Source organism: Callospermophilus lateralis, chromosome 11 (genome assembly GCF_048772815.1).
Source record: "Callospermophilus lateralis isolate mCalLat2 chromosome 11, mCalLat2.hap1, whole genome shotgun sequence".
Classification (NCBI taxonomy): Eukaryota; Metazoa; Chordata; class Mammalia; order Rodentia; family Sciuridae; genus Callospermophilus; species Callospermophilus lateralis.
Genome location: NC_135315.1, coordinates 78,609,036 through 78,634,021, shown reverse-complemented (window position 1 = coordinate 78,634,021; position 24,986 = coordinate 78,609,036). Strand labels below are relative to the sequence as shown.

The window sequence follows — 24,986 nt, the reverse complement described above, 5'->3', positions numbered from 1 at the left end:
GGGGTGGAAACAGAATAGCCCCCCCCATCAGGTAGAGGAAAGAGCCCTCATTAGATATATTTTGCTGCCAATCCATTTGGTTTTGCCAGCAATTCTTTTTCTCAGGATTAAATTCCCTGCCTGTCTTTAATCTCTGCTTCTGAACTTGTGTTAAATGTTTACTGTGTGTCCGTGTTTGTCATGTAGTACTGTCTCATCCCTGTCTCTGTTTGAGTCACTTTCAGTATGGGACAAGGCTATTCCATGTCTCTGTCCCTGACCCTTGATCATTAGATGGATGCCCACCCAAGGGCTCAAAATCTTTCTTTTACAGTGAAACGCCGGACCTGGCAGACACTCTGTGCTTCAGAATGGCCCACCCTTGGAGTTGAATGGCCCCCAGGGGGGTCTTTCCACCTCTCTCTAATCCGCAAAGTCAGAGATACTGTTTTTCAGCCAGGGCCATGTGGCCATCCAGACCAGCAGCCATATATTTTGACCTGGCAGGACCTTTGTGAATTTCCTCCCATATGGGTGAAGCCTTTCCTTTTCCCAGTTCCTATTCCAGTGTCTTCCCCCACAATTCTATCACTCAAACCTTCCACTCCTCCCCCTCGTCCCTCTGTTCTCCCTGAGTCACAGGATTTAACTTTATTGGACTCCACCCCCCCCCTTATCCTTTACCAGTGCTCCCAAACTCCCAATTTGTTTTAGGTGACCCTCCTGCCGCTGACTGGGGCACCCCGCCACTAGAGGTGTTTGGGTCAGATCAAAGCCCTCCCAGGGACTTCCCCGTGGCAGCAACAGCAACAACGGCAGCAGCAGCCCCTCCCCCACCGGAGGAGCCTGGGCCAGCTAAAGGGACCCGCAGGCGGCGGACAATGAACAACTCAGAAGCCCCAGTGATGCTTCCTCTCTGTCCTTATGGGCCCACAATAGATGATGGGCACGGAGGAAAAATGCAAGCTTACCAATACTGGCCTTTTTCCTCCTCCGATTTATACAATTGGAAAAATAACAATCCCCCTTTTTCTGAGGACCCCACCCGACTTACAGGTTTAGTCGAGTTTCTGATGTTCTCACACCAGCCCACTTGGGATGACTTCCAACAGCTTCTGGGGACTCTCTTTACAACAGAGGAACGGGAGAGAATCTTCTTAGAAGCCCGAAAGAATGTTCTTGGACCAGATGGGAGACCAACCCTACTTCCTAACATCATCAAAGCTGTCTTCCCCTTAAACCGACCCAACTGGGATGCTAACACCTTTGAAGGTAGGGAGCATCTGTCCACTTATTGCTGGGCTCTTGTAGTGGGTTTCCGAGCGTCCGCTAGGCGGCCAAATAATTTGGCCAAGGTAAGGGAGATTATTCAGGGACCCAATGAATCTCCCTCCATGTTTCTGGAGAGAATTATGGAAGCATGTAGGAGATATACTCCCTTTGATTCTCAGGCAGAGGACCAAAAGGCATCTGTTGCAATGGCTTTTATTGGGCAGGCTGCCCTAGATATTAAGAGAAAGTTACAACATTTAGACGGACTACAAGATATGACCTTAAAAGATTTAGTCAGAGAGGCTGAGAAAGTATATTATAAGAGAGAAACTGAGGAAGAGAAAGAACAGAGGAGAGAAAAGGAAAGGGAACACAAGGAAGATGAGAGAAACATAAGGCAGACTAAAGCATTGGCTAAGATCCTCGTCACAGCCACAGACAGGCCAGAAGTTAGAAAGCAGGGAGACAGGAAGAGATACCTGGGCCCACGCCAAAGGCTGCCCCTGGCCTCAGACCAATGTGCCTACTGTAAAGAAAAAAGGACACTGGGCCAAAGAGTGTCCCAAAAAGAAGCAGTCACGTCAGCCTACCATGCTGACCCTAGAAGATGATTAGGAAAGTCGGGGCTCGGATCCCCTCCCCGAGGTCAGGGTAACTTTTGAGGTGGAGGGGACCCCAGTGAACTTTGAAGTAGATACAGGAGCAGTATATTCAGCCCTCAAGGCCCCACTGGGCCCTTTATCTAATAAAAGATCCCTGGTGCAAGGGGCTAATGGCAGTAAATATCGGGCTTGGAAAACAAAGAGGACTATGGACCTAGGAAAGGGAAAAGTTCACCACTCCTTCCTAGTAATCCCAGAATGCCCGGCCCCATTGATGGGAAGGGACCTACTCACCAAGCTCCGGGCTAAAATAACTTTTAACCCCGATGGTCCCCAAGTGGAGTTTCTAAACCCCTCAGTAAAGACCCCCATAGTCACAGCTTTGACTATGTCAGTAGAAGATGAACATCAACTCTTCACAGCCCCTGGGACCGATCAAATAGGTAAACTACCCCAAAGATGGATAAAAGATTATCCTGATGCCTGGGCAGAAACTGCTGGGTTAGGTCTAGCTATAAAACAACCTCCAATAGTAGTAGAATTAAAAGCTTCTGCCTCTCCAATCAGTGTTAAACAATACCCACTAAGCAAAGAAGCTAGAGATGGGATAAGACCTCATATTCAGAAATACTTGGCTCTTGGGGTCCTAAGGCCCTGTCAATCAGCCTGGAATACCCCCCTGTTACCTGTAAGAAAGCCAAGAACTGGGGACTACCATCCTGTTCAAGACCTGAGGGAGATCAACAACAGAGTGCAGGATATTCACCCCACGGTACCTAATCCATATAACTTACTTAGCACTCTGAATCCGGAGCGGATATGGTATACTGTGCTGGACTTAAAAGATGCTTTCTTCTGCTTGCCCCTGCACAAGGACAGTCAGTTGTTGTTTGCTTTTGAATGGATAGACCCAGAAACAGGAACATCCGGCCAACTAACCTGGACTAGACTCCCACAGGGGTTCAAAAACTCCCCTACTCTCTTTGATGAAGCTCTCCACAGAGACCTCAATGACTTCAGAACTGCACACCCCGAAGTCACCCTACTCCAATATGTGGATGATCTGCTGCTGGCAGCCAACACTAAAGAGAACTATGAGACTGGGACCCAAGCACTATTATCTGAGCTTGCTCAGCTTGGATATAGGGCTTCTGCTATAAAGGCCCAAATCTGTCAACAAGAAGTAATCTTCCTGGGTTATTCACTTAGGGGTGGCAAACGATGGCTTTCTGAGTCCAGAAAGCGAACTGTTGTGCAGATACCACCCCCATCTGATAAGAGACAGCTCAGAGAGTTTCTTGGGACTGCCGGCTTTTGTAGGTTATGGATTCCTGGGTTTGCGTCTTTAGCTGCCCCTCTATACCCACTGATAAGGGGGGATGCCCAATTCCAATGGACCCCTGAACACCAACAGGCTTTTAATAATATCAAAAGGGTGCTGCTATCTGCCCCGGCCTTAGCACTCCCAGATGTAGAAAAACCCTTCACTCTCTACATTGAGGAAAAGAAAGGAATACCACGGGGAGTGCTCACTCAGACTCTGGGACCTTGAAAAAGGCCAGTAGCATACTTATCAAAAAAATTGGACCCAGTGGCTACCGGGTGGCCCCATTGCCTATGGCCTATAGCAGCGGCAGCCCTTTTAATAAAGGATGCTGATAAATTAACGTTGGGACAGAAGCTGACTATTATAGCCCCCCATGCCCTGGAGAGCATCATCTGTCAGCCTCCAGACAGGTGGCTATCAAACTCCAGAATAACCCATTACCAAAGCCTCTTGCTTGACAAAGACAGAATAATGCTGGGACCCCCTGCTCCACTTAACCCAGCTACACTGCTGCCAGAAGAATCATCAGGACCTATCGCTCATGATTGCCAACACATACTGGCAGAGGAGACCAGTGTACTATGAGACTTAAAGGATCAGCCACTGCCCCGCCCTGAGGTCATATGGTTTACGGATGGGAGCAGCTTCCTCCAAGATGGTAAGCGGCAGGCTGGAGAAGCAGTGGTTAGCAAAACTAATGTTATCTGGTCCTCTGGCCTTCCAGAAGGAACATCAGCTCAAAAAGCAGATCTAATTGCCCTTACAAAAGCACTGGAGGTAGCATCAGGCAAAAGAGCTACTATATATACTGATAGCCTCTATGCATTCGCCACTGCTCATGTGCACGGGGCTATATACCATCAAAGGGGGCTACTAACCTCCGCCGGGAAGGAAATATAGAACAAAGATGAGATGCTCCACCTTCTCTTGGCAGTAAAAGGCCCTAAATAATTGGCTATAGTGCACTGTCAGGGGCACCAGAAGGGGAATGACCCTGTGGCAGTTGGAAACAGGTGGGCAGATGAGGAAGCTAAGCTGGCAGCCCTAAAAGGAGTGACCCTGTTAGCTGTTTCCACACCAGGGGAACAATGACTGGGAGACTTAGCTGCGCGGAAACATACAGGCAACTTATGGCCTGGGGACACAGACACCGAACTCCGGGATCCTACAGAGCCAAGTTTACATTTCCAAAAAGTCCAACTCTATGTCAAAGATGTACACCAGCTCACCCATTTAGGCTCAAAGAAGTTACAGGCACTCTTGAAATACAAAAGAAAGGACTTGTTGTTGACGGACTAGCAGAGAAAAGAAATAGCTGAACAGGTGACTAGAGCTTGTCAAGTGTGCCAATTAGTTAATGCATACCCATCCAAGCTTCCAGTAGGAAAGCGCTTGAGAGGGACCAGACCTGGACAGTTCTGGGAAGTGGACTTTACTGAAATCAAGCCAGGAAGGTATGGACTTAAGTACCTCCTAGTCTTTGTAGATATTTTTTCAGGATGGGTCGAAGCCTTCCCCATGAAGAAAGAAACAGCTCAGATGGTGGTCAAAAAGATTCTGGAAGACATCTTTCCAAGATTTGGACTGCCTAAGGTAATGGGGTCCGATAATGGACTGGCGTTTGTGGCCCAGGTAAGTCAGGGATTGGCCAGGGCCCTGGGGATTAATTGGAAGTTACATTGTGCCTATAGACCCCAGAGCTCAGGACAGGTAGAAAGGATGAATAGAACCATCAAAGAGACCTTAACGAAATTAAGCTTAGAGACCAGCATAAAAGATTGGACTATGCTCCTACCTTATGCACTGTTTCATGCAAGAAATACCCCCTCCGTCTCTTTGTGTAAGCTCACCCCCTATGAAATTCTCTATGGTTCCCCTCCTCCAATCAGGGACCTGACCCCAACCCTGAGACTTAATGATTCCTTTCACACCCCCTTGCTTAACAGACTTAAAGCCCTTGAACACACCCAGCGATACCTGTGGAAACGGCTGGCCACTGCTTATCAGCCCGGAGACAAGGAAATCCCACATCGATACCAAGTGGGAGATTTCGTCTGCATGAGACGACATCAGGTGTCATCCCTGGAACCTCGCTGGAAAGGACCATACCAGGTGCTGCTTATAACGCCTACAGCGGTAAAAGTAGATGGGATGGCTCCCTGGATTCATGCCTCCCATCTCAAGCCTTCGCCCTGTCCAGACTCCGGCTGGAAACTGGAACAGACTGGTAACCCTCTCAAGTTGCGTGTTTGTCGTGTGGGTAGGGCTATAGATTCTTCCCCTGACCACCTGCAGTCTAATCCCCATCAGCCTGTTCAACAACACTGGCAAATTATAAATCCCACTGGACAAATAGTGTGGTCTATATCACATAAAGCCCCCTTATGGACTTGGTGGCCATCTCTCCATCCTGACATTTGTCAACTGGCCATAGGCCTTTTTGACTGGGACCTCCCTGACATAGAGGACCCCACACAGATCCCGTTCGACCCCAAGCCAGGGCAACATTCCCCACGGGGTAACCATATGCATTATGGATGTCATCGCCCACATCATAGGTGTCGACTAGCCAGTCTTGATTATTATGTGTGTCCAGCTGATTTCCGAAGTCGCAAACAGGCTCAAACCTGTGGAGGGCCCAATGACTTTTATTGCAAATCTTGGGGTTGTGAACAAACAGGAGCTACATGGTGGAAACCAAATTCCCCAGACAGCATGATTCAGGTAGGTCGAAATAACACCTGGATAAACCCTAGAGACTGTATGACTAGCCGAGTGTCGAACACTAGCTGTGGAAGAAATAGTCTGTGTAATCCCCTCAACATAACTTTTACCTTCAAAGCAAGGGGCTACCTCAGGACAACATGGCTTACGGGAAATACCTGGGGAATGCGGTTCTATGTTTATGGCCCCACCTATGACTTTGGTCTCTGGTTCACCATCAGACTTAAGCAGGAAGAAAATTCTATGGCAATAGGGCCCAATCCCCTTAAGCCAGGAATTAAGCATCCCAAACCCCTTTCACTTAAAACTACCAGAATCCCTTTACTATCTCATTCCTACCGGTTTCTGTCTTTGCCTACTTCCCCAGTCCAGAGTACAGCTGACTCCTTCCCCTGGGAATTAATTAAAGGAATCTTCGAGGTGCTAAACTCCACACAGCCAGACCTCACCCAATCCTGCTGGCTATGCCTCTCTGCCACACCCCCTTATTATGAAGGGATAGCAGTTAATGGGACTTACGCCATAAAGACACAGAGTTCCACCTGTAGTTGGGGTAAAAATCCAATGTTAACTCTCCCAGAAGTAACCGGGGCAGGTTTATGTATAGGGTCCCCGCCTAAAAGCAAACAACATATATGCACCCAGATAGAGAAATTGATGTTATGCAGGGCTTTCTAGTTCCCGAGAAAGGAACCTGGTGGGCGTGTGACTCAGGATTAACTCATTGCATTTCAGTCCAGGTGTTTGATAGCTCAGTAAATTATTGTGTGATGGTGCAGGTACTTCCCAGGGTGCTTTTCCATGATGCAGAATCATTTGAAGGTTTAGTAGGAGGACAAATAACCCGTTTCCACCAGGAACCAGTGTACCTCACTCTGGCCATACTATTGGGGATAGGAGCTGCTGCAGGAGTTGGTACAGGAGCAGCTGCTATGATCCGGGGTCACAACAAATGGCCCAGTTAGAAACAGCAATAGATCAGGACTTGAAGACATTAGAGACCTCTATCACAGTCTTGCAGGAGTCTTTAACCTCTCTCTCCGGGGTTGTTTTACAAAATAGGTGGGGGTTAGATCTTCTCTTTATGAGGGAAGGAGGCCTCTGCGTAGCACTAAGGGAAGAATGTTGTTTTTATGCTGACCATACTTGAGTTGTAAAAGAATCCATGAATAAATTAAGAAAACACCTTGAAGAGCGCCAGAGAGAAAGGGAAACTCAACAAGGGTGGTTTGAGTGTTGGTTTGCCCAGTCCCACTGGTTAACTACACTCCTATCAGCCTTAGCTGGACCCTTGATTATTCTTATACTGTTACTAACTGTGGGTCCCTGTTTACTTAACCGCATAGTTTCTTTCCTTCGAGCTCAGATTGGACAGGTGAAACTTATGGTAATCAGGCAACAATATGCTCCACTGGCAGATATGGAAAACGAGACCCTCCAATAATTATGACTCATTACTTTTAAGATTAAAATAAACAGAAAAAGGAGTGGGGAATGTAAAGGTAAAATTTTTAAGCTGATTCTAAGCCCAGAGCCTGAGTAAAAGTGTAAAAGATCAGACATTGTGAAGTTTCTAAACTGCAAGGCTTGGGTTGTAAAGTAAGAGACCATTGATATGTTAAATTCCTCAATTCCTCAGCTACCCCGGAGCCTTTGATCTCTGTAGCTGTTAGGACAATACCGGAGCTGCCCCAGTAAACATTCTCATTGACTCCTCTGGTGGTCTGATAACTTGGGACTTTAAGTCGCCTGGCACTAGCCACCACGGGCCCAGAACCAATCATTTTAAATATTCCCCCCCACACACTTAAAAGTAACCAATCACCCCCGTCCAATCTGTTCCCGCTAGTAAATGTGCTAATCTTGACTCAGAGTTGTTGTTCAATTTTCCCGCTTCTCCTGTTGATTTGTTCTGATGTATGCAGAGCCCTCCGCCCTCTCCAAAAGGTGTACTTAAGCTCAGCGTAACCTCTGCTCTTGGCCCTGGGCTGCTCTTCCTCTTTGTGCGAGCCAGCCTGGTGACTCAGCGCGCTGATCCAATAAACTCCTCTTGCATATTGCATAAAGTTAGTCTATTGGTGGTCTCTTCCTCCGATGCTTCGCCGGACCCTTACACAAGAAGTTCTCAGATTAAATATTCTTTCTGGGTTCATCTGTGAGGGGTTTCTGGAAGAGATTAATATTTGAATATGGATTCAGTAAAGCAAATTTTAATTCCTCCCCCCATGGTGGTGGGTATCATCCAATCCACTGAGGACTTGAATAAAACAAGAAGGGAGAAAAAGAAGAAATTTATCTTCTTTTGCCTCCTGCCTGCGTACTTGGGATGGGATGTCAGTCTTTATCTACCCTTGAAGGTAGATTTCCATCATTGGCTTCCCTATTCTCAGGCCTTCAAATGCACACTGTAATTATATCACCAGTCTTATTGGGTTCTCCAGGTTTATAGATTGCAAATTGTATAAGCCAGTTCTCATAATAAATCCCTTTCTGAAGCCAGATATAAAGATAGGTAGTTAGTGTAGTTAGGTAAATGGGGTCTAAAATGCAGAAAGATAAAGAAAATGGAGGTCATTGTAGAGAATGGAGTCCAGGAAAGCAGAGGAGCACTTGGGGAAATTGAAATGTTAATGTCCCCAAGGCCTGGGAACCCTTTCTAAGAAAGGGTTAATGAAGCAGCTCTCAGCAAACAGGGAGGTGCCAATCAAACCACCGCAGGCACTTCCTGCCCAGATTACTCCTTCAGTCCATGCATCTACCAGCTTTTGGCCGTCCCACCTGTACTCTATCACTGCAGGATAAAGGGAAACAAAGGAAAGGAATGTGGGAAGACTTAAAAGAATTTAACTATAAAAAAGGGAAGACCTCCCCCTTCCAGGGATTCTGCCTTTTGGGTCCCCTTCTTCCTCCAGGGAGAAGTCTTTTCTGCTGTCCTTTAATAAAGCCTTCCACTTTGCATTCTACACTTGCCTCTGCATGCTTCTCTGGTGTTATACTTCAGCATTCAGGGAAGCAAGGGCTTCCCCAAAGTAAATAGCGGTAACATTTCCATATACATATCCAGTAACAGTGGTCTATCTCATGCTTTTAATATAGCTCTTTCTGCTCTGCCACTGAGGCTTATTTTTAAATGGACATGTTTTCTTTGATTCTTCTTCCTCTTTCCCTCCCTAAAAGTTATACATACTGCTGATTATCTGTGAGGAGTCCCACTTCCCCACATGTTGAAGTTTGAACATTAGAGAAGCACGTCAAGGCAAGCATTTAAAGCTGGGTTTATTTTAAAAGGGGTAACATTGACTTCTCCCAGGAGGGAGAAGGGGGCCATAGCAGGTATCCTGGTATCCCCCAGAGACAGGTGTTCTGCCCTTTTTATGTGTTCTAGGCTTCCTGTGTTCTCCTGCCATTTCCCCCTTATTTTTCTCCTTCCTGCATTTGTGACTAGGCCCAGGAATGCTGGTGGGAGGGACAAAAGGTGGGAAACCCTAGAGCTGAAGGGGAAAGGTCCTGCAGCCTTAACAACCTTATAGCTCCCTGTAGGGAGGGGAAATTCCAGGGACAGGTTACCTTTGCAATGGGTGGAGCAGGGGCAGGTTTTTGATAAGATGGGGGGAGGGACAGTCTGCAACTTCCCAGACTCACTCAAAATTGGCCTCTTTGACCCCACCCGACTCTTACCTATTTACACTGTCTAATTCTGGCTTCAACAGGATTATCTTTTTCCTATCCTAGGCAGAGTTCTCTGTCTTTGAATCCACACCCACCACAGGAACCAAGTAATTCAGACTTCAGGTATTGTGCCAGAAGATCTAAGGAATGGCTCTGTCCCAAATTAACAAGTTAATCACAACCCCCAACTGGGAACACCTGGAATAAATCACTTTTAAAAACCCTCTGTTCCATCTGATGAATCACAGCCAATGGGAAAGGAGTCCCCTGTGCTTCTCCTTTGCTAGCAAAGCAATAAAACTTCTTTTTACTTTTTCTCAAAACCATGTCCTCATCATTGAATTGGCATTGGGGACAAGGACTGAGCTTTAGTAACATCCTATTGGTTCTGTTTCTTCACAGAACCCTAAACATCGACTCTATAACACAAAGTGTACTGTGCCCAGCAGATACTTTTAATACAAAACTGTTAAAAATGATATTTAACTTGCAGAGAATGTGTGTGTCAAAGAATAAAACGGTCTTTTAAAATACGTAGGCTAAAAGTTTTATTGAACTGCATTCTCCAGTGAATATCTGAACAAACTCATAGCCAAAGTCTTGCATACAGGATAGGGAGAGCAACAGGCCATGTTTGACCAAGGCAGTGAGGGGTTTGCCAAGATGTGGAACTTTCAGTGTAAAAACTGGGAAAGTTCTTGGAAAAGCAGTATAGTTAGTCACCTGAAAACTAAGTGACTTGAAGGAGATAGTGCTTCTGTCAAGAAAATCCAAACCTCTGGTCTGCTCTCTGCTAGAACATACCTTTATCAATAAGTCTGAAATTGCTGATGTTCCCTCTCATTATGTTATTTTCTACCTGATTCTTCATAAAACCAACATTTTGTGTCTTCTAGTTTTCTTATTATTGTGGTTACTGTTTTGATTGAAAAGATTTTAGTTTCTTTTGAAATCATCACCTTAAACACTCCCCTTGAACTATTTTATTCCATGATTATGAAAAATAAATCATAAATATGTATTCCATGATAATTTCTACTATTATGATATCACTCACTATTCTATTTTCCACTTTTTCTTCACCTCATAATGTAAATAGCTGGAATTTTTCTATCTCATAATGTTTGCACATCTACTACATTTATCTTGCTTCACCTGAATAGATGTTGTTCCCCTTTTCCTGTTGAGAAAATAGAGGTTGAGTCGGGTAAGGTGATTCTATAGGTTGCAGAACTAAATTACAGAATAAGCTTACTGACCTTCTTGACCTTGGTTTTCCATGTTAAAAATTACTCTCTACTTTCTAGACTATTTGTTAAATATATCTGACATTCATGAATACAAAGAAATGTAACCTAAAGCTTGTAGATCAAAAGATCTACTGAAAAACATTTTCTCACCTCTGTCTGTGTATAGCTTAGCTTCATGGTTGACTTTTCTAATTATTCTCATGAGACCATAAAATCGAGCTCTCTGCCAGACTGCTATTGAGTTGCTTTACTTTATTTTTATCTTGGATATGCTGTTTGTGTTTTAAATTTTCATGGCAAACATTACTCAGAGAGTAGATTTCCCATAATAGTTTAAAAGAAAATCATATTCAAGAGCCTAAAAGATGAGGGGGAGGAGGAACAACATTTCTTATATAAATATATTTTTTTAAGCTCAAAATACCCATGATTGAAGATTGAATTTCAGGGCACCAGACCAAACCATTTTTCTGCAAAATTGAAGTTAAGGTCCTCTTTATTTTTTTCCCTATTTACCATGCAAGAGAAAAAAATACATACCAGAAAACCATAATTCACTTTAGTGGGGAAATTTTTTGGGAATAATATTCTAGAAATGGCTGTAGTCTGGCAATTTTAGAGTGCTATAATAAAGAAGTCATTTCAAAGGAATTTTCCAAATAAAACCTTTTCACTTGGAGAGAGCTCTGCTTTAGTCAAATTCATATAATGAAGGGAAAAATAAAAGCATAAAGTTAATTCTGTGAGAGTATATGAATACATACAAGCTTTGATAAAAATTAATGACATCAAATCAAGTTATGAAGTCAGAGCAGAATACCTGAAAAGTCAAAATATACACCGAGGAAGCAGTTATAAATGTAAAGAAAAATATCAGAACAAAGATCACGAAAAGACATACTTATAGTTCCACTTTAAATGTCTACAGGGAAGTTTTTATTTGAATTTGGTTCATTCTAGAAGATTCCTAAATGGGAGTTCATTGAACCCTAACTTACAAAAAGAACTGACAGCCAGTAGAGTACATTTCACTCTAGTTGATTAATGCTGCTGTTACCTTCCTGGATTCATGATACTACCAGGGATGTTTATATTTGCCTAACTATACATACTTAAGACTAGAGAAAAGAATATAAACAGAATAGACTTCAAATATACAGGTAGAATGTATCAATTGCTAATAAAATTAAATTCTAAATGTTGTTTCTTATACATGTCCAACACAGGTTCACATAACAGAACTATTCAACTTTTTGTTAGATACCTGTATGTCTCTAAAAATTTTCTCTCATCGTGTGCCTCTTTGTATAATATTGTTAATTTAGGATTTACAAACTATATGTAGCTCATACAGGTGACCTATTAAACTGTAACTCAAAAAAGTATAGTATCAAAACATAACTTGCCATCATTTATAAATGAGTACCATTTATATGACAGTATTTGGTAAACTTAATAAGGTAAATAGCTATTTAAACACCTACCTTAACAACACTGCTATACTTTATGATCAATTTAGGAGGAAATGATAGCATAGCCATTTGTGAAACAATGTCTTCAAATAATTAGAGCCATTAAGTTCTAACATCCTTAGGAAAAATTGCCCTATTAAAATAGATTGATGAGCTATATTGTGTCATCAGCATGGATAGCCCTATTCTACATTTAATTTAAGATATTCAAAGATATCACAGAGCTGAAAAATGTATTTAAATAAATATAAAATTTCCACTTGATTATTATACTAATCTATCATATTGAAATTATAATGCAGTATTTTTTTATCAAACCATTGTCCCTGCTTTAATTTAAAGACCATAGCAGAGACAATAAACTACCCTTCATGTTTCACATATATTTCCTGTCATCCACTAGGAAAATCTATTTCTGAGGTTACCTATATATTTGAGGTAGAAGAGAATAAAGTAGTATTATTAAAGTTGTAAAATTGTAGGAAAATATTTGATAATTTTAGCATGATATGGAGAATTATGTTTTAGTCCTTTTAAAAATTATTTTATATCTCTTCAATGGTCAATGATGTATACTAACTATTTACAGATAAAATATGATGAATCTGCTTTAAAATATTCCAGTTGTACCTACCTACATACAAACAATGAGTAAGATAGCTGAATCAAAACTGGAAAAATATTAATAGTTATGGAAGCTAGTGATAGTTACCTGGAGTTGATTACATTATTCTATTTCTTTGTGTAGATGGCAATTTCTATTCCTATTGCTATGTCAAAATACCACAGGTTGAGTAATTTATAAAGAACAAAAATTGATTTCTCCTAGTTCTGGAGGATAGAAAGTCCAAAATCAGGTTGCCAGCAGATTTGGTATCTGGTTGTTACAGTTTACATCTGGAATGTCCCTCAAAGGTTTATGTGTTGAAGGCTAGGTCCCCAATGAAGTAGGATACAGAACTGGGGCTCTTGGTAAGTGATTGGATCATGAGGATTCTGATTTCTTCAGTAGATTAATCCATTGAGAGAGTGATAATTTGATAGTATTATTGTGAGGTGGCAGAAACTATAGGAGGTAGGGCCTAATTGGAGGAATTAGGTCACTGGGGATATGCCTTGGAAGGGTATATTTATTCTCTCTCTCTCTCTCTCTCTCTCTCTCTCTCTCTCTCTCTCTCTCTCTCTCTCTCCTTAGAAGCTGCCATGAGCTGAGCAGCTTTCCTCTACAACACCTTTCCCCCATCAGGTTCTGCCTCACCTCAGGCTCAAAGCAAAGCAGTTGACCAACCATGGACTGAAACCTTTGACTTGTGAGCCAAAGAAAATCTTTCCTTCTTTAAGTTGTTAGTATCAGATATTCAGTCACAGCAATGAAAAACATGACTCACACATTGGTAAAGCTCATTCTCTGTTTTCAAGATGGCAGGGTTCTTTTTATTGTTGTTTTGTTTTGCTTTTTTTTCTGCCTCCTTACATTGAGGAAGGTGAAAGGACAAGAGGAATGAATGCTGTATGAAGCCTCTTTTAATATAAGGACATTTATCCTATTCATGAGGGCCAAGCCTTTATGACCTAATCACCTCTAAAAGCTCCATCTCTTAATACTATCACATTGGTGAATAACTTAAAACATGTTTGGAGGAACACATACATTCAAACCATAGCATCCTATAATAAAAAAATAATAATTTTTAAGTCACCATTTATCCTATCTTTTTTAGAATTGGCTCCAGTAAATGTGGTTCAGTGATGTATATATGAACTACATGTAAAAACATCACTTTGTATTCTTTCCTGAATCCAAACATGAATGAAAATCAACCTAAAAATGGCAATCTACTACAAACACATAGCTGCTAAAAAAACTGTAAATTCAGCAAAATTTTTGTGTGGCCTATCGTCGAAATGATGTAATTGATAGACTCATGTCTCAAAAGAATCTAAGAACCTAATTTAAGTGTTAGTTTCCTGATATGAATCAATTAACTGTTTACTTGAGAAATATACTAGGGAATGTGAAACAAAATAAAATAGACAAGACATTTCCCCAACTGTCATAAAGTTTGTAGATTGTCAGAGGAGAAAAGAACTGAGAAGCTGACCTATGTGCTTTGGTAGTAATTAAAAAAAATTTATCAAACTATGAGTTTTGTAAAGGTCCCATATAGGAGACTGAAATACAACTAATCTTTAAAAGATGGATAAATTTGTGTAAACAGAAAAAAATTATGTTGCATTTACAAGCAAAAATACAAAGAAAAGAATATGATGTAGATGAAGAGAGAATTAGGCTCAGAACAAAGGGCATGTGTTAAGGAATAATAAAAACAATAATAGTACCAATAATAACAAACACTTATTCTGTGCTGAGCAGTATTCTTAGTGTTTTGTATATTTACTTCTATGAGTTACATATTGTTAATCCAAGCCCAGTTTGCAAATGAGGAAACTGATGCAAAGAAAGATTAAGTAACTTGACCAAGGTCACAGAGTTAATAATGGTAGAGCAAGGTTTTGAAACCAGGAAATCTGGATCCTGGATGCATGTGTGGATTTCCATGCCGTACAGCCCAGTGGGAAATAAGACTTGATAGGTAGTTTGGGAACAGATAATGAAGGTAAGACTAAGAACTTTCCAATTGATGCTAATCATATTGTTTCTTAACAGCAGAGAACTTGGGGGAAAACTATTTCTATTTCTAATTCACATCTTCACAGAACACATCTCCAATATTAAAACTGACTTCTCTCCTGTCTTAACTTGAAAGGACCACTACTTTTAGGGACTGTTCAAAATTGTTCGGTCAAGAAGTTGAGAGATATCTTGTGCTCTCTCAAGTCAAAGAACCAGAAAACAGTGGCACAAAGTTTAAGCAACTTGGTTGGAAGCATGTAACATTTGCTGGATCAAAGAACAACAACAACAACAACAAAAATCCAAAGACTCTTGGTTTCATTACTAGATTTCACACTGAAATGCATTCTTCTCTTGGAATATAATATAATTCTATAGGCTGAAAACAACAGTGCATTTAACTGAATCTCAGCCGTCTGTCTCACATCTAATGACACAATGTGGTAATCATTACACAATAATTCACAGCCTGTTGCATTTTATTGCACTTCAAGCAGATAAAAATAATGCAGATATTTTTAATAATCCTTTCTATTATCATTCAGCTCAACATACCAACCCCATTGTTTATTTGACACTTAGAGTAAATTCTGAGACCCAGAATAAAGTTAAATCACCAAAGATTATGATTTATACTTTTGCTGTTACCTCTGACCTTAATATTTAACTAGTTCTTGGGCCTGTAGTTGACTGAAACTGATGATTTTCACTACTGTTGAAAATATTAGAAGTATCATCTTCCCAAATTTCCCCATTTCAAGTCCCAGAATTAACTCTAGTTGAGTATAAAGCATTTGCATTGTCATATCAGAACTACTTTCTTGCACCTAACCAGGTTGAATTGCCAAGGACACTGAAAGTGCTACATTCCAGAAAAACTCTCTGTTCTGAGCAAACTAGGATGGCTGGTCATCCTAGTGTCCAGTACTGCTTCTAAAATGTTGGAGAAAAGGAGTAAGAATGGCTGTATATAACTATTTATTTAGCAACATATTGTTTGATGAAACAAAACTATATATGTCCTGATGGGGGCGGGGAACTGTCCCTTGACCTCCTGTGGAGACATTTAATCTTAGTATAAGAACTCCTCCCCTTGGAATATAAGTGAGCCTTTACTCTAAATCTTGTTAATCAGCAATGAGAAAAATAAAACACTTTCTAGTAATTCTTCAAGTTGTAGTAATACTGCTAACATGCTGTGTTGGGGAAGGAAGATACTAATTTACCTGAAAATCTAACTAGCTCTTAATTAAAGCTATTTGTACACCCAGAATTTCTACATTGTTGTGCACTGGTCTGTGACACAGTTTTCAGCAACTATAACTGTTTAGAAATGTTTTCTTTTATTGCAGCGCAAAACCCAGTATTAGCATTGAAGTAAAATGACTCACATTTATTATTATTCTTTGCTAAAGCCTTAATTTTACTTGAAAGCAAAGAAGGTGAAAAAGGGAAGCTGATATTTGAGTAAAATACTTCCTCCTCAGAGCCTTACTAAAAGGATGGCCATTTTTTCTTGACATACCCTCTAGTCTTAAAAATTCTTAAGAAATGATCTCCAAGAGTTCCCCTTCAGAAAGCTTAAAGGGAACATTCTTCCCTCCTGTAGATACTCTATTTTAAGGATTGCCAAAAATGAATGAAACAAATTTTATGCTAAAAGTATCCCCAAATATTTTGAAGACATTTGCCTTTTCTTTAAATAGAAGATGTTTGGGAGACCAATAATAAATAGAAAATGTATTTTATAATTACATCTAATCCACAAAATTTGATTTTTTCTTTATAGCCTCTTAGAAACCGCTAAAAAGTATCTTGAATGACCTTAATGGGGGAAAAACATGCTAGTAAGGACTAGACTTTTAATCAGAATTAATAATTTATTTTATTTGCTCACTGTAATAAAGAAAAAATGACAAGAATAGTTAGTATGTTTATAAAGAAAATGAAGCTGAGGTAGTACGTTTTATTATTACAGAATTTTATTATAGAGCAAACACATTGAGATTAAAAACTTAAATTATACATCACACATTTGTAAATGTAGAACAGAAGGTATAGACAGAAAATCTGGGTTACATTCAGATTTATATGTCTAAAAGAAGATTTTAAGTTTAATATTGCTGAAGTTTTGTGATAAGCCCTTAATCTTAGAACATACAGAATATCAACTTCCATACATTTCCTTTGCAAAATTTCACTGCAGATAAAATAAGAAGAGGAGTTTCAAACAAAACCAAGCAAACAAACAGAAAATGAACTGGGTGACAAGTTACTTTGGTGCTCACATGTTCTTGCTTTCATGTATTTCACAATGAAATATTACTAATAAAATTTAATGTTCAAGTCTTCTATCCTAGACTGACAAATTCTGTGTATAGAGAAACTATGTTTACTCTTATTGCAAAGTGTAGCATTATTCTCTCTAGGGGACCCTGTCCTGTAGTCCTTTGTGGGTACCAGAATCCGGAAAAGAACTTACTGTGCTAACAATAGCCAGGATGGTAAATACATGAGCTGCTAGGTATGTGTCTTCACTTTGTTGTTTTTATAATGTTATGTCAAGATTTTTGTTTGTTTGTTTGTTTTTTTTTTGTGGGTTTGTGGGTTTTTTCTTTTTTCTTTCTTTCTTTTTTTCTTTTTTTTTTGTGCTAATCAAATGTATTAACACTGAGTCCAAAAGTGAGAGAGTTGGGATTTAAGTCTTGGCTCTGACACTAACCATCTGTATAATCTTAGGCAAGATGTTTTACCTCTCAAGACTTTGGAGTAGAAGAATCACTAGATGATTCTGTGAGAATCATTCAGTGACTTTAATTCAAAGTCAAAAGGGGATGCAATTGTTTGAACAATGTTACCTAAGATCATATCACCCAACTATTCTTGTGTCTAGTGAGAGACAGTATAGAGAAATAATTATTGATGTGGCTCTAGAATCAGATTTCCTGGATTCATATCCTTCCTCTTAGTACTTGTGTGACCTAGGACAAGTTTCTTATGTGTGTTCCCTTTTCCTAATCTGTAAAATGGGAAGGATAAAAGTACCTAGTTCACAGGGTAATTATAAAGATAAACTGAAATAACTTATGTATAACCCTGAGAGTGTTGCTTATTTATTCCTAATACAGGCAGGAATAATTAAAGAATTATTAAGCTAAGTCCTCCTCAGTTGGAGATTGGTGCAAGACACAAGTGGAGAAGAAAGATTTATGAATGAAATAAGACACTTCTTCCTACTCTACAGTGACACTCTTTCTCCATACCCACACCCCCAGTTATTTTCCAGCTCGGTAATTCTGTAGCTCTGTATAGCATCAGAATCACTTAAATGGCTTGTTACAACACAAGTTCTTAGCCCCCAGTCCCAGAGTATCTGATTCAGTGGTTTTGGAATGGGGTTGAGAATTTATTCTTCAAACAAGTTTCCAGATGACACTGCTATTGATGTCCTGGAGATCATTCTTTGAGAAACCACTGTATTGAATAGTATCTCCCTGATTTTTTTATAATCAAAGAACTATCAGGACCTACATGAATTGGGTGGATGCCTGAAGACATAATCTCTTATCCCATGGACTCCACAGAACAGCTTACTAGCCTGTCTATGGCTACCAAGGTACTTAACCACACTTTGAGAACCACTGATCAAGTAAATCACACTATGTGTTCACTTGCTTGCTATGTTCCAGCTACAATTGCTTTTTATCTATTCTTAAAAGAAGGTAAAGAACCTACCTCAGGGTCCTTGTAATTCCTATGATTTACACTTGGAAATTGCTCTCCTAGATCTCCATATGACTGGCTCACCTCCTCTTTCAATTCTAACCTCCTCATATTCATAAGAGATATTACATTTATCACTGAAATTCATTATAGAGATCAGAAACTTATGAATCATACTTTCTATATAATGAACCCATTTTCCTTAGTCATTTTCCAGTTTACCACCTTGTTTTATTTCCTTCATATTAATTATCTGATCTGTAAACATATCATTTATTCATGAATGTATTTATTTGCTTATCTTCTTCCCCCATAGCATGTAACCACCATGAGCTTGAAGAATTTTGCTAACAATTCTGTCCCAAACACCTAAAAGAGTGCTAGGAATAGTAAGCTCTCAATAAATATTTATTAAAGAAATGAATAAAAGAAGGAGTCATTTACATCAGACCTAGTATTACTGCTCCAACCAGAGCAAAATCTAATTGTTATTCCTACCAGACTAGTAAAGACCCAGATTTCCATTCAGAAATAAGGTTTTAGTCAAGTTGTGTGAGGACTCTAAAAGGAAACTCACTAAAGAATGTTTCATAAGTGCAAAACATATTATTTATCTGAATATAAGTAAACTAACTTCTCAGAGTGACCTAAAACAAAAAATATGCTGGATTTTGCTAGTTGCACTGCTGCATGTTAAGCCAAGGACAGAATGTTATGATGACTAGAACAAGTTCCATCTGCAGAAAAAAACAAAGCTAGTTCAGCATGCGAACTGTTTCTTTTTATCAAATTATTTATTTATTCTAATTTGTTATACATGATGGCAGAATGCAATTCATTGCATATTACATAAATAGAGAACAATTTTTCAAGTCACTGGTTGTACACAAAGTATTTTCACACCATTGGTGTCTTCATACATGTACTTAGTGTAATGATGTTTAACTCATTCTACTGTCATTCCTACCCTTCTGTCCCCTCCCTTTCCCTCCCTCCCCTTTGCTTTATTTAAAGTTTCTCCATTCCTCCCATGACCCCCCATTGCCATTAGTGAACTGTTCTTGAGTAGCAATGTTGCTGATGGATTTTGTTAAGTGAATATTCAGTCTACCACCATGTTCATGAAAGAGAAGAGCTAATATCACTGGGTGACCCTGAGGAATGGGTCTCATGGTCAAAAAGTTGGGAAATACTGCCCACTCCAGCTTCCTCTTAGTGATGGACAAAAGCACATGGAACAGAATAAAGATTTTGAGAAGTGCTACATCAAAAAGACTTTGCACTTGTTTAGCCTACATTACCCACATTTTGATCCATCCATGTGAGAAAAACACTGAAAAAAATTCAAGCTGGTATTCACAGCATTGATATGTTTCTTTGTTTTGTTTATAATAACTGACAAACTCCTAGTGGCATAGCTAAATAGTTCACAAGTTCATTATGACACTAGGAATATGGACCTTCAATAAGTGGTTTGTATAAACTATTAATCTAGGATTCTAGATTAATCTTCTAGCCCTGTGACCTTCTCCTTCCCCAGTTGCCTATGCCTAATGTCTTTGAGTTCCTCCATACCTAGTTTGTGGCTCTTTAATAAAAACTATCAAAGATAAGGAGCTGTTTTTTAAATCTCAAATAATTTGACACAGCTTTAGGAGGGATGCATGGAGCACTGAAGAAGGAAGGCAACAGTACACTAGGCAGCCAAATCATCTGTGACACATCTGAGGCCAATGGGTGACAGATGTTGCTGTCAGACCACCCATACAATCAGATCATTTGACTGCTCTTTTTTTTTTGTTCCCCAGAGAGGGTCTTATAATGAACCCACAAATGACAAATTTTAGGAGTTTTTCTCTTTACAAAGGAACATGGTTTTCTACAAAGGATGCCAAAGAGTTAATCCTTTGTCACTTGTGTTTATTTCCCAAGAGGCTTTTAGCCCTTGCTGTCCTCTACAGCTCCACATGACAATAGTGCAGGACTCATTTACTTTTTTTTTTCCCAAGGGGAAGTCTGCCTTCAAAACAGTGACATCCTGGAGGTTTTCCAGAAAGAGAGATTGCAAAAATCACACCTGTGGCACTAACAGACATCAATTTCCCTCTGGTGGTTGCCTGCCAACTTAACTCATCAAATAAACAGGAAAGGGAACTCACAATCTTTTATACATGTAGCCAGGACGTTTGCTTTTAAAGGATGAGTCAAGAAATGATAAATAACACCCTTTATCAGTGGGAGATAGCTAAACCCTGAGACAATTGTAAAGATTATTTTGAGCATTGTTGGCACCTGAGGCTTGAGTTCTGGGAGTTATGCAAATTCTGCTTGAAGCTAAAGAGACTCTTATCTCAGGTATGCCAGTGTGGTTGTATTGATGGATCTAAGGCTTTGTCTCCTGCAGAGTCACATATTCCATAGGCTAAATTGATGGGTGGGTCATTCCTTCAAATGTCTGAGGAGACTACTGTCCTCTTGTGCTATGCGGACCTTTAATATTGATTCAGAGACCAAACTCTCTGTTCTATACTCTGTTTTCCATTAATGAAATTTGTGTTATTTCCATACATAATGAACATTACATCTCAGTGGAGGAAAAGCATCACTATCTGAAAGTCACTAGGTACCCCTATGTTGTTTGGATGTGAAGAGTCCTTCAAAAAAGCTAATATTAGACAATGCAGAAATGTTCAGAGGTAAAAATGATTATGGGAACTATAACCTAATCAGTAGATTAATCCATTTGCTAGATTGATAATTTTAATGCACTACTGTAGGCAGGTAGAGCATAGCTGGAGGAAGTAAGTCATTGGGGACATGCTCTTGGGGATTATATATCTTGTCCCTGGCTCCTGATGCCCTCTCTCTGCTTCTGAGCGGTGAGCAGCCATGATATTCTGTCTGACAGTCAGACCCAACAGTCAGAGAGTCAGTTGACCAAGGATTGAGACCTCTGAAACCATGAGCCCCAAATAAACTTTTCCACCTCTAAGTTGTTCTTGTCAGGTAATTTGGTCACAGTGACAAAAAAAATAACACACCCTAGTTTAAGGGGGAAAAAAGATAGCTAGGATGCTGGGTTCCCTTAACCAGAACCATATGGACATTTATATATAATTAAGAAAGAAAGGTTCAAAGATCCAGTGATAGATATTTGTCGACTCCGTCCAGCAGAGTCGAACAAAAGAAAGACAAGGACCCGGCGGAACTGTGACAGGTTTTATTGAAGGCGCAACAAGAGGAATCCGGTACCAAGAAAGTGCGTAGTGTATATAGGACATAGGAGCCAATCACAGAGGAGGTCACATCTCAACCTTGTGGACACATAATAGGAAAGACAGGAAGCATTTACTGGGCCCGAGCTCTTGTGGTTTCTACCGGCCAATGGGGTGGACTTCCTGGTACAGGCACAAACTTGTTTACGCCAAAGGTGGCTGATTTGGCCTAAAACCAAGCCCCATCTTTCCTTGGGCAGGGGACAGCCCTAGGCCACAGGAACTGTCCCCGACAGATATTGAGGGTTCACACCCATCATTTAACAAAGTGAACAATTGGCATGAATAAGAAAGGCTGGTACACTGCTATAGCATTATAAAGTAGATTCCAGAATTAAAGGAATTGTTAAGAACAAAAATAATAGAGAAAATAAGATAAAAACTTTAATTGGACAAGTTAGACTGTTAAGCATGGGACATTTAGACTTGGTTTTGAAATATAGGTAGGATTTCTGCCTTCAAATAAAGGTAGAAATAAAGGGTTGGATGATCCAGATAGAGAGTATTATAAGAACAAAAGTAATGGTGGTAGAAAATGTGTGGTGGGGTATGTAAAATGTGTATGTTTAGCTGAAATATAAGTATAGGCAGGGGAGTCATTAATGACAGGTAAAGTTAGAATGATGAATTGGAGCCAAATCATGAATGGCCTTGAAAGCCAGACTAAAGAGAATCAGTAGACAATGGTGAGAAACTAAAGGTTTTTGAGGAGGTGAGTGATATCATCCCTTTAATGAATTTGAAGATGTCTCTAATAGGGAGATGGAAGGTGATCAGCATTAATGAAACACTAAGACCACCTAGTTGGTTGTTAAATGGAATTCTATATGGAAAAATGTTGATAACCCTACAGCAATTAAAATAGAACCTGAATACTAAAGTGCAATGTCACTATTACCTCTTCCTGTTTAGCATCCTTTATATGTATGACTTATGAAGACCTATAGCAAAAACAAAATGCTTTGCCCGGTTAGTTTTTCAAATATAAAAGTTATCAATCATATGCAAAAAGGCAGATTTATTTTACACATGTTACTATTTGGATCATTACTAACAGAGGGCATACAAAGAAATAAAATCAAACATCCTTACTAGACTGTGGAAGACAAATGTGATATCTTCTGAACATAAAAAAAGAAAAAGAAATTTTTTTAAGACTTCAAAGCTAGCATTCTTCTGTGACCCAGGTCATGAATAAAAACAGAAAAATAGTTCTAAGTACTGCTGTTCCACTTTATTTGATAGAGAAATTTTATTTAAACTCTAAAGCTTGCTCTTGAATTACAAAAAAAAAGAGAAAAAAGGCAGGGAATGTATTTCCATTGTTGTACAGCAAAGCAGCTACACAATGCCTGAGGAAAAAAAAAGAATGACTTTAATATAAAAGTCTTGGATTCTGGCAAGCTTTGGATTATTCATACTGTTTGGTTCTGAGGGTCATAGAGGGAACCATATTTCAGCAACAGCATGCTGAATGCCATTTTTTCAAGCCTAAACAAAAATCTTCAAAATAATTACTTGGAAATAATCTTTGTCCCTTTTTCCTTGTGCTTCCCAGCTGATGTCATTTTTTCATTTTCCTTTATTTCCCTTTACCTAACTGGTAAATATGAAGTATGTGATGAGGCATCAACAGAATGTACTTCCAGAATGTAATTCTTAGGATTGCAAGTTCAAAGCCAGCCTCAGTAACTTGGTGAGGCCCTAAGTAACTTAGCAAGATCCTGCCTCAGAATTTAAAAAAGTAAACTAATAAAAAGAAAAAGGGCAGGAGATGTGGTTCAGTGGTTAAGTACACCTGGGTTCAATCCCCAGTATCAAAAAAACAAGAACAACAACAACAAAAACAGTCATTTAAAAAGCAACATGGTATATAAAAATTAGGAATAAAGTGAGAAAAAGAAGCATATTAGTATGTTTATTTAACTGCATCAACTTTAAGAATGAAGCATTATCATTGTCTTTTGCTTTCCTGTTATGGTTTTCAGCTCAGTAAATTTCGGCTTCCTGATTTTGTCATACTAGGAATTCTGCTGCACTCACTCATCAGATCTATTTTTGGCCTCTGTATCCTGTTCTCCATCTCTAAGGGCATATTTATCAAATTATTCAAACTGTCTCAGAGTGTTTGGTGACTTCTCAGATAGGTTGGGCAACAACTATTTCACTGACTATAGTACAGGAAAACAAATAAGTCATATCCTTATTGTCTGCCAGGAGGTTAGCACTGATATGTTACTGTGTCTGTATTTTCTTCCATGCATGTGTATATTTTTAGTGTTCTTTAGAGCTTTTCTCCCAAATTGTCCAATCCACACTGGCTAATGTTTTTTGAATTAAAAAGAAGCTAATTATCTTTCATAAAGGAGCAAGGGCTACTCACCCTGTGACAGCAGGACCTACCCCTTATTTTGGGGCTTTCCAGTAATGGAAATGGGTTGTGCTGAGTTTTTCCATATTTCTCTGCATGTACCCAATGTTTAAAGATGAGGTATTTAAAAAAAATTGTAGTTGTAGATGAACAGCATGCTTTTATTTTATTTGTGTATTTTTTAATGTTATTGCTGAGGATCGAACCCAGTGCCTCCCTCATGCAAGGCAAGCACTTTGCCCCTGAGCTACAGCCCCAACCCAGATGAGGTCTCTTATTCAAACAGAAATACAGTGGCATTTATTATTTTTAGTCATCTAAATTTGTTCAACAATCATTTGTTGAGCACCTAAAATATCCAATAGACTGATGTGCATGCTGTCGAGAGAATGCAGTGATGAATGGGGTTTGGTTCCTACATTCAAGAAGCTTAGAATTTTTTCAGGGCATGGAGGAGGCTGCAGTGTAAGCTAAATATACAAATAATTATAATACAATTCAGAATATATTAACAGCAACAAATAAATGTTCTAGAGCATGCAAATCATAAATGGTACTTGGCACAGGGAAGGATTCAGGGAGAAGCAAGCAGAGGAGCTATGAAATTGAATAGAACACATTTCAACATACAGAGATAAAAAAGGGGATGGTTCAGGTAGAGGTAATAACATGCATAAAGACATGGAT

At 39.7% G+C, this 24,986-nt stretch overlaps 1 protein-coding gene across 1 annotated transcript; it reads left to right on the top strand.

The window, feature by feature from the left end:
• Nucleotides 1-273: 273 nt before the first annotated feature.
• LOC143410624 (uncharacterized) lies at nt 274-21,920 on the top strand. The gene is given in 4 exon segments (XM_077110642.1): nt 274-546; nt 735-1,787; nt 1,789-5,904; nt 21,825-21,920. Coding segments are annotated over 4 exon segments (5,538 nt in total).
• The last annotated feature ends 3,066 nt before the right edge of the window (nt 21,921-24,986 follow it).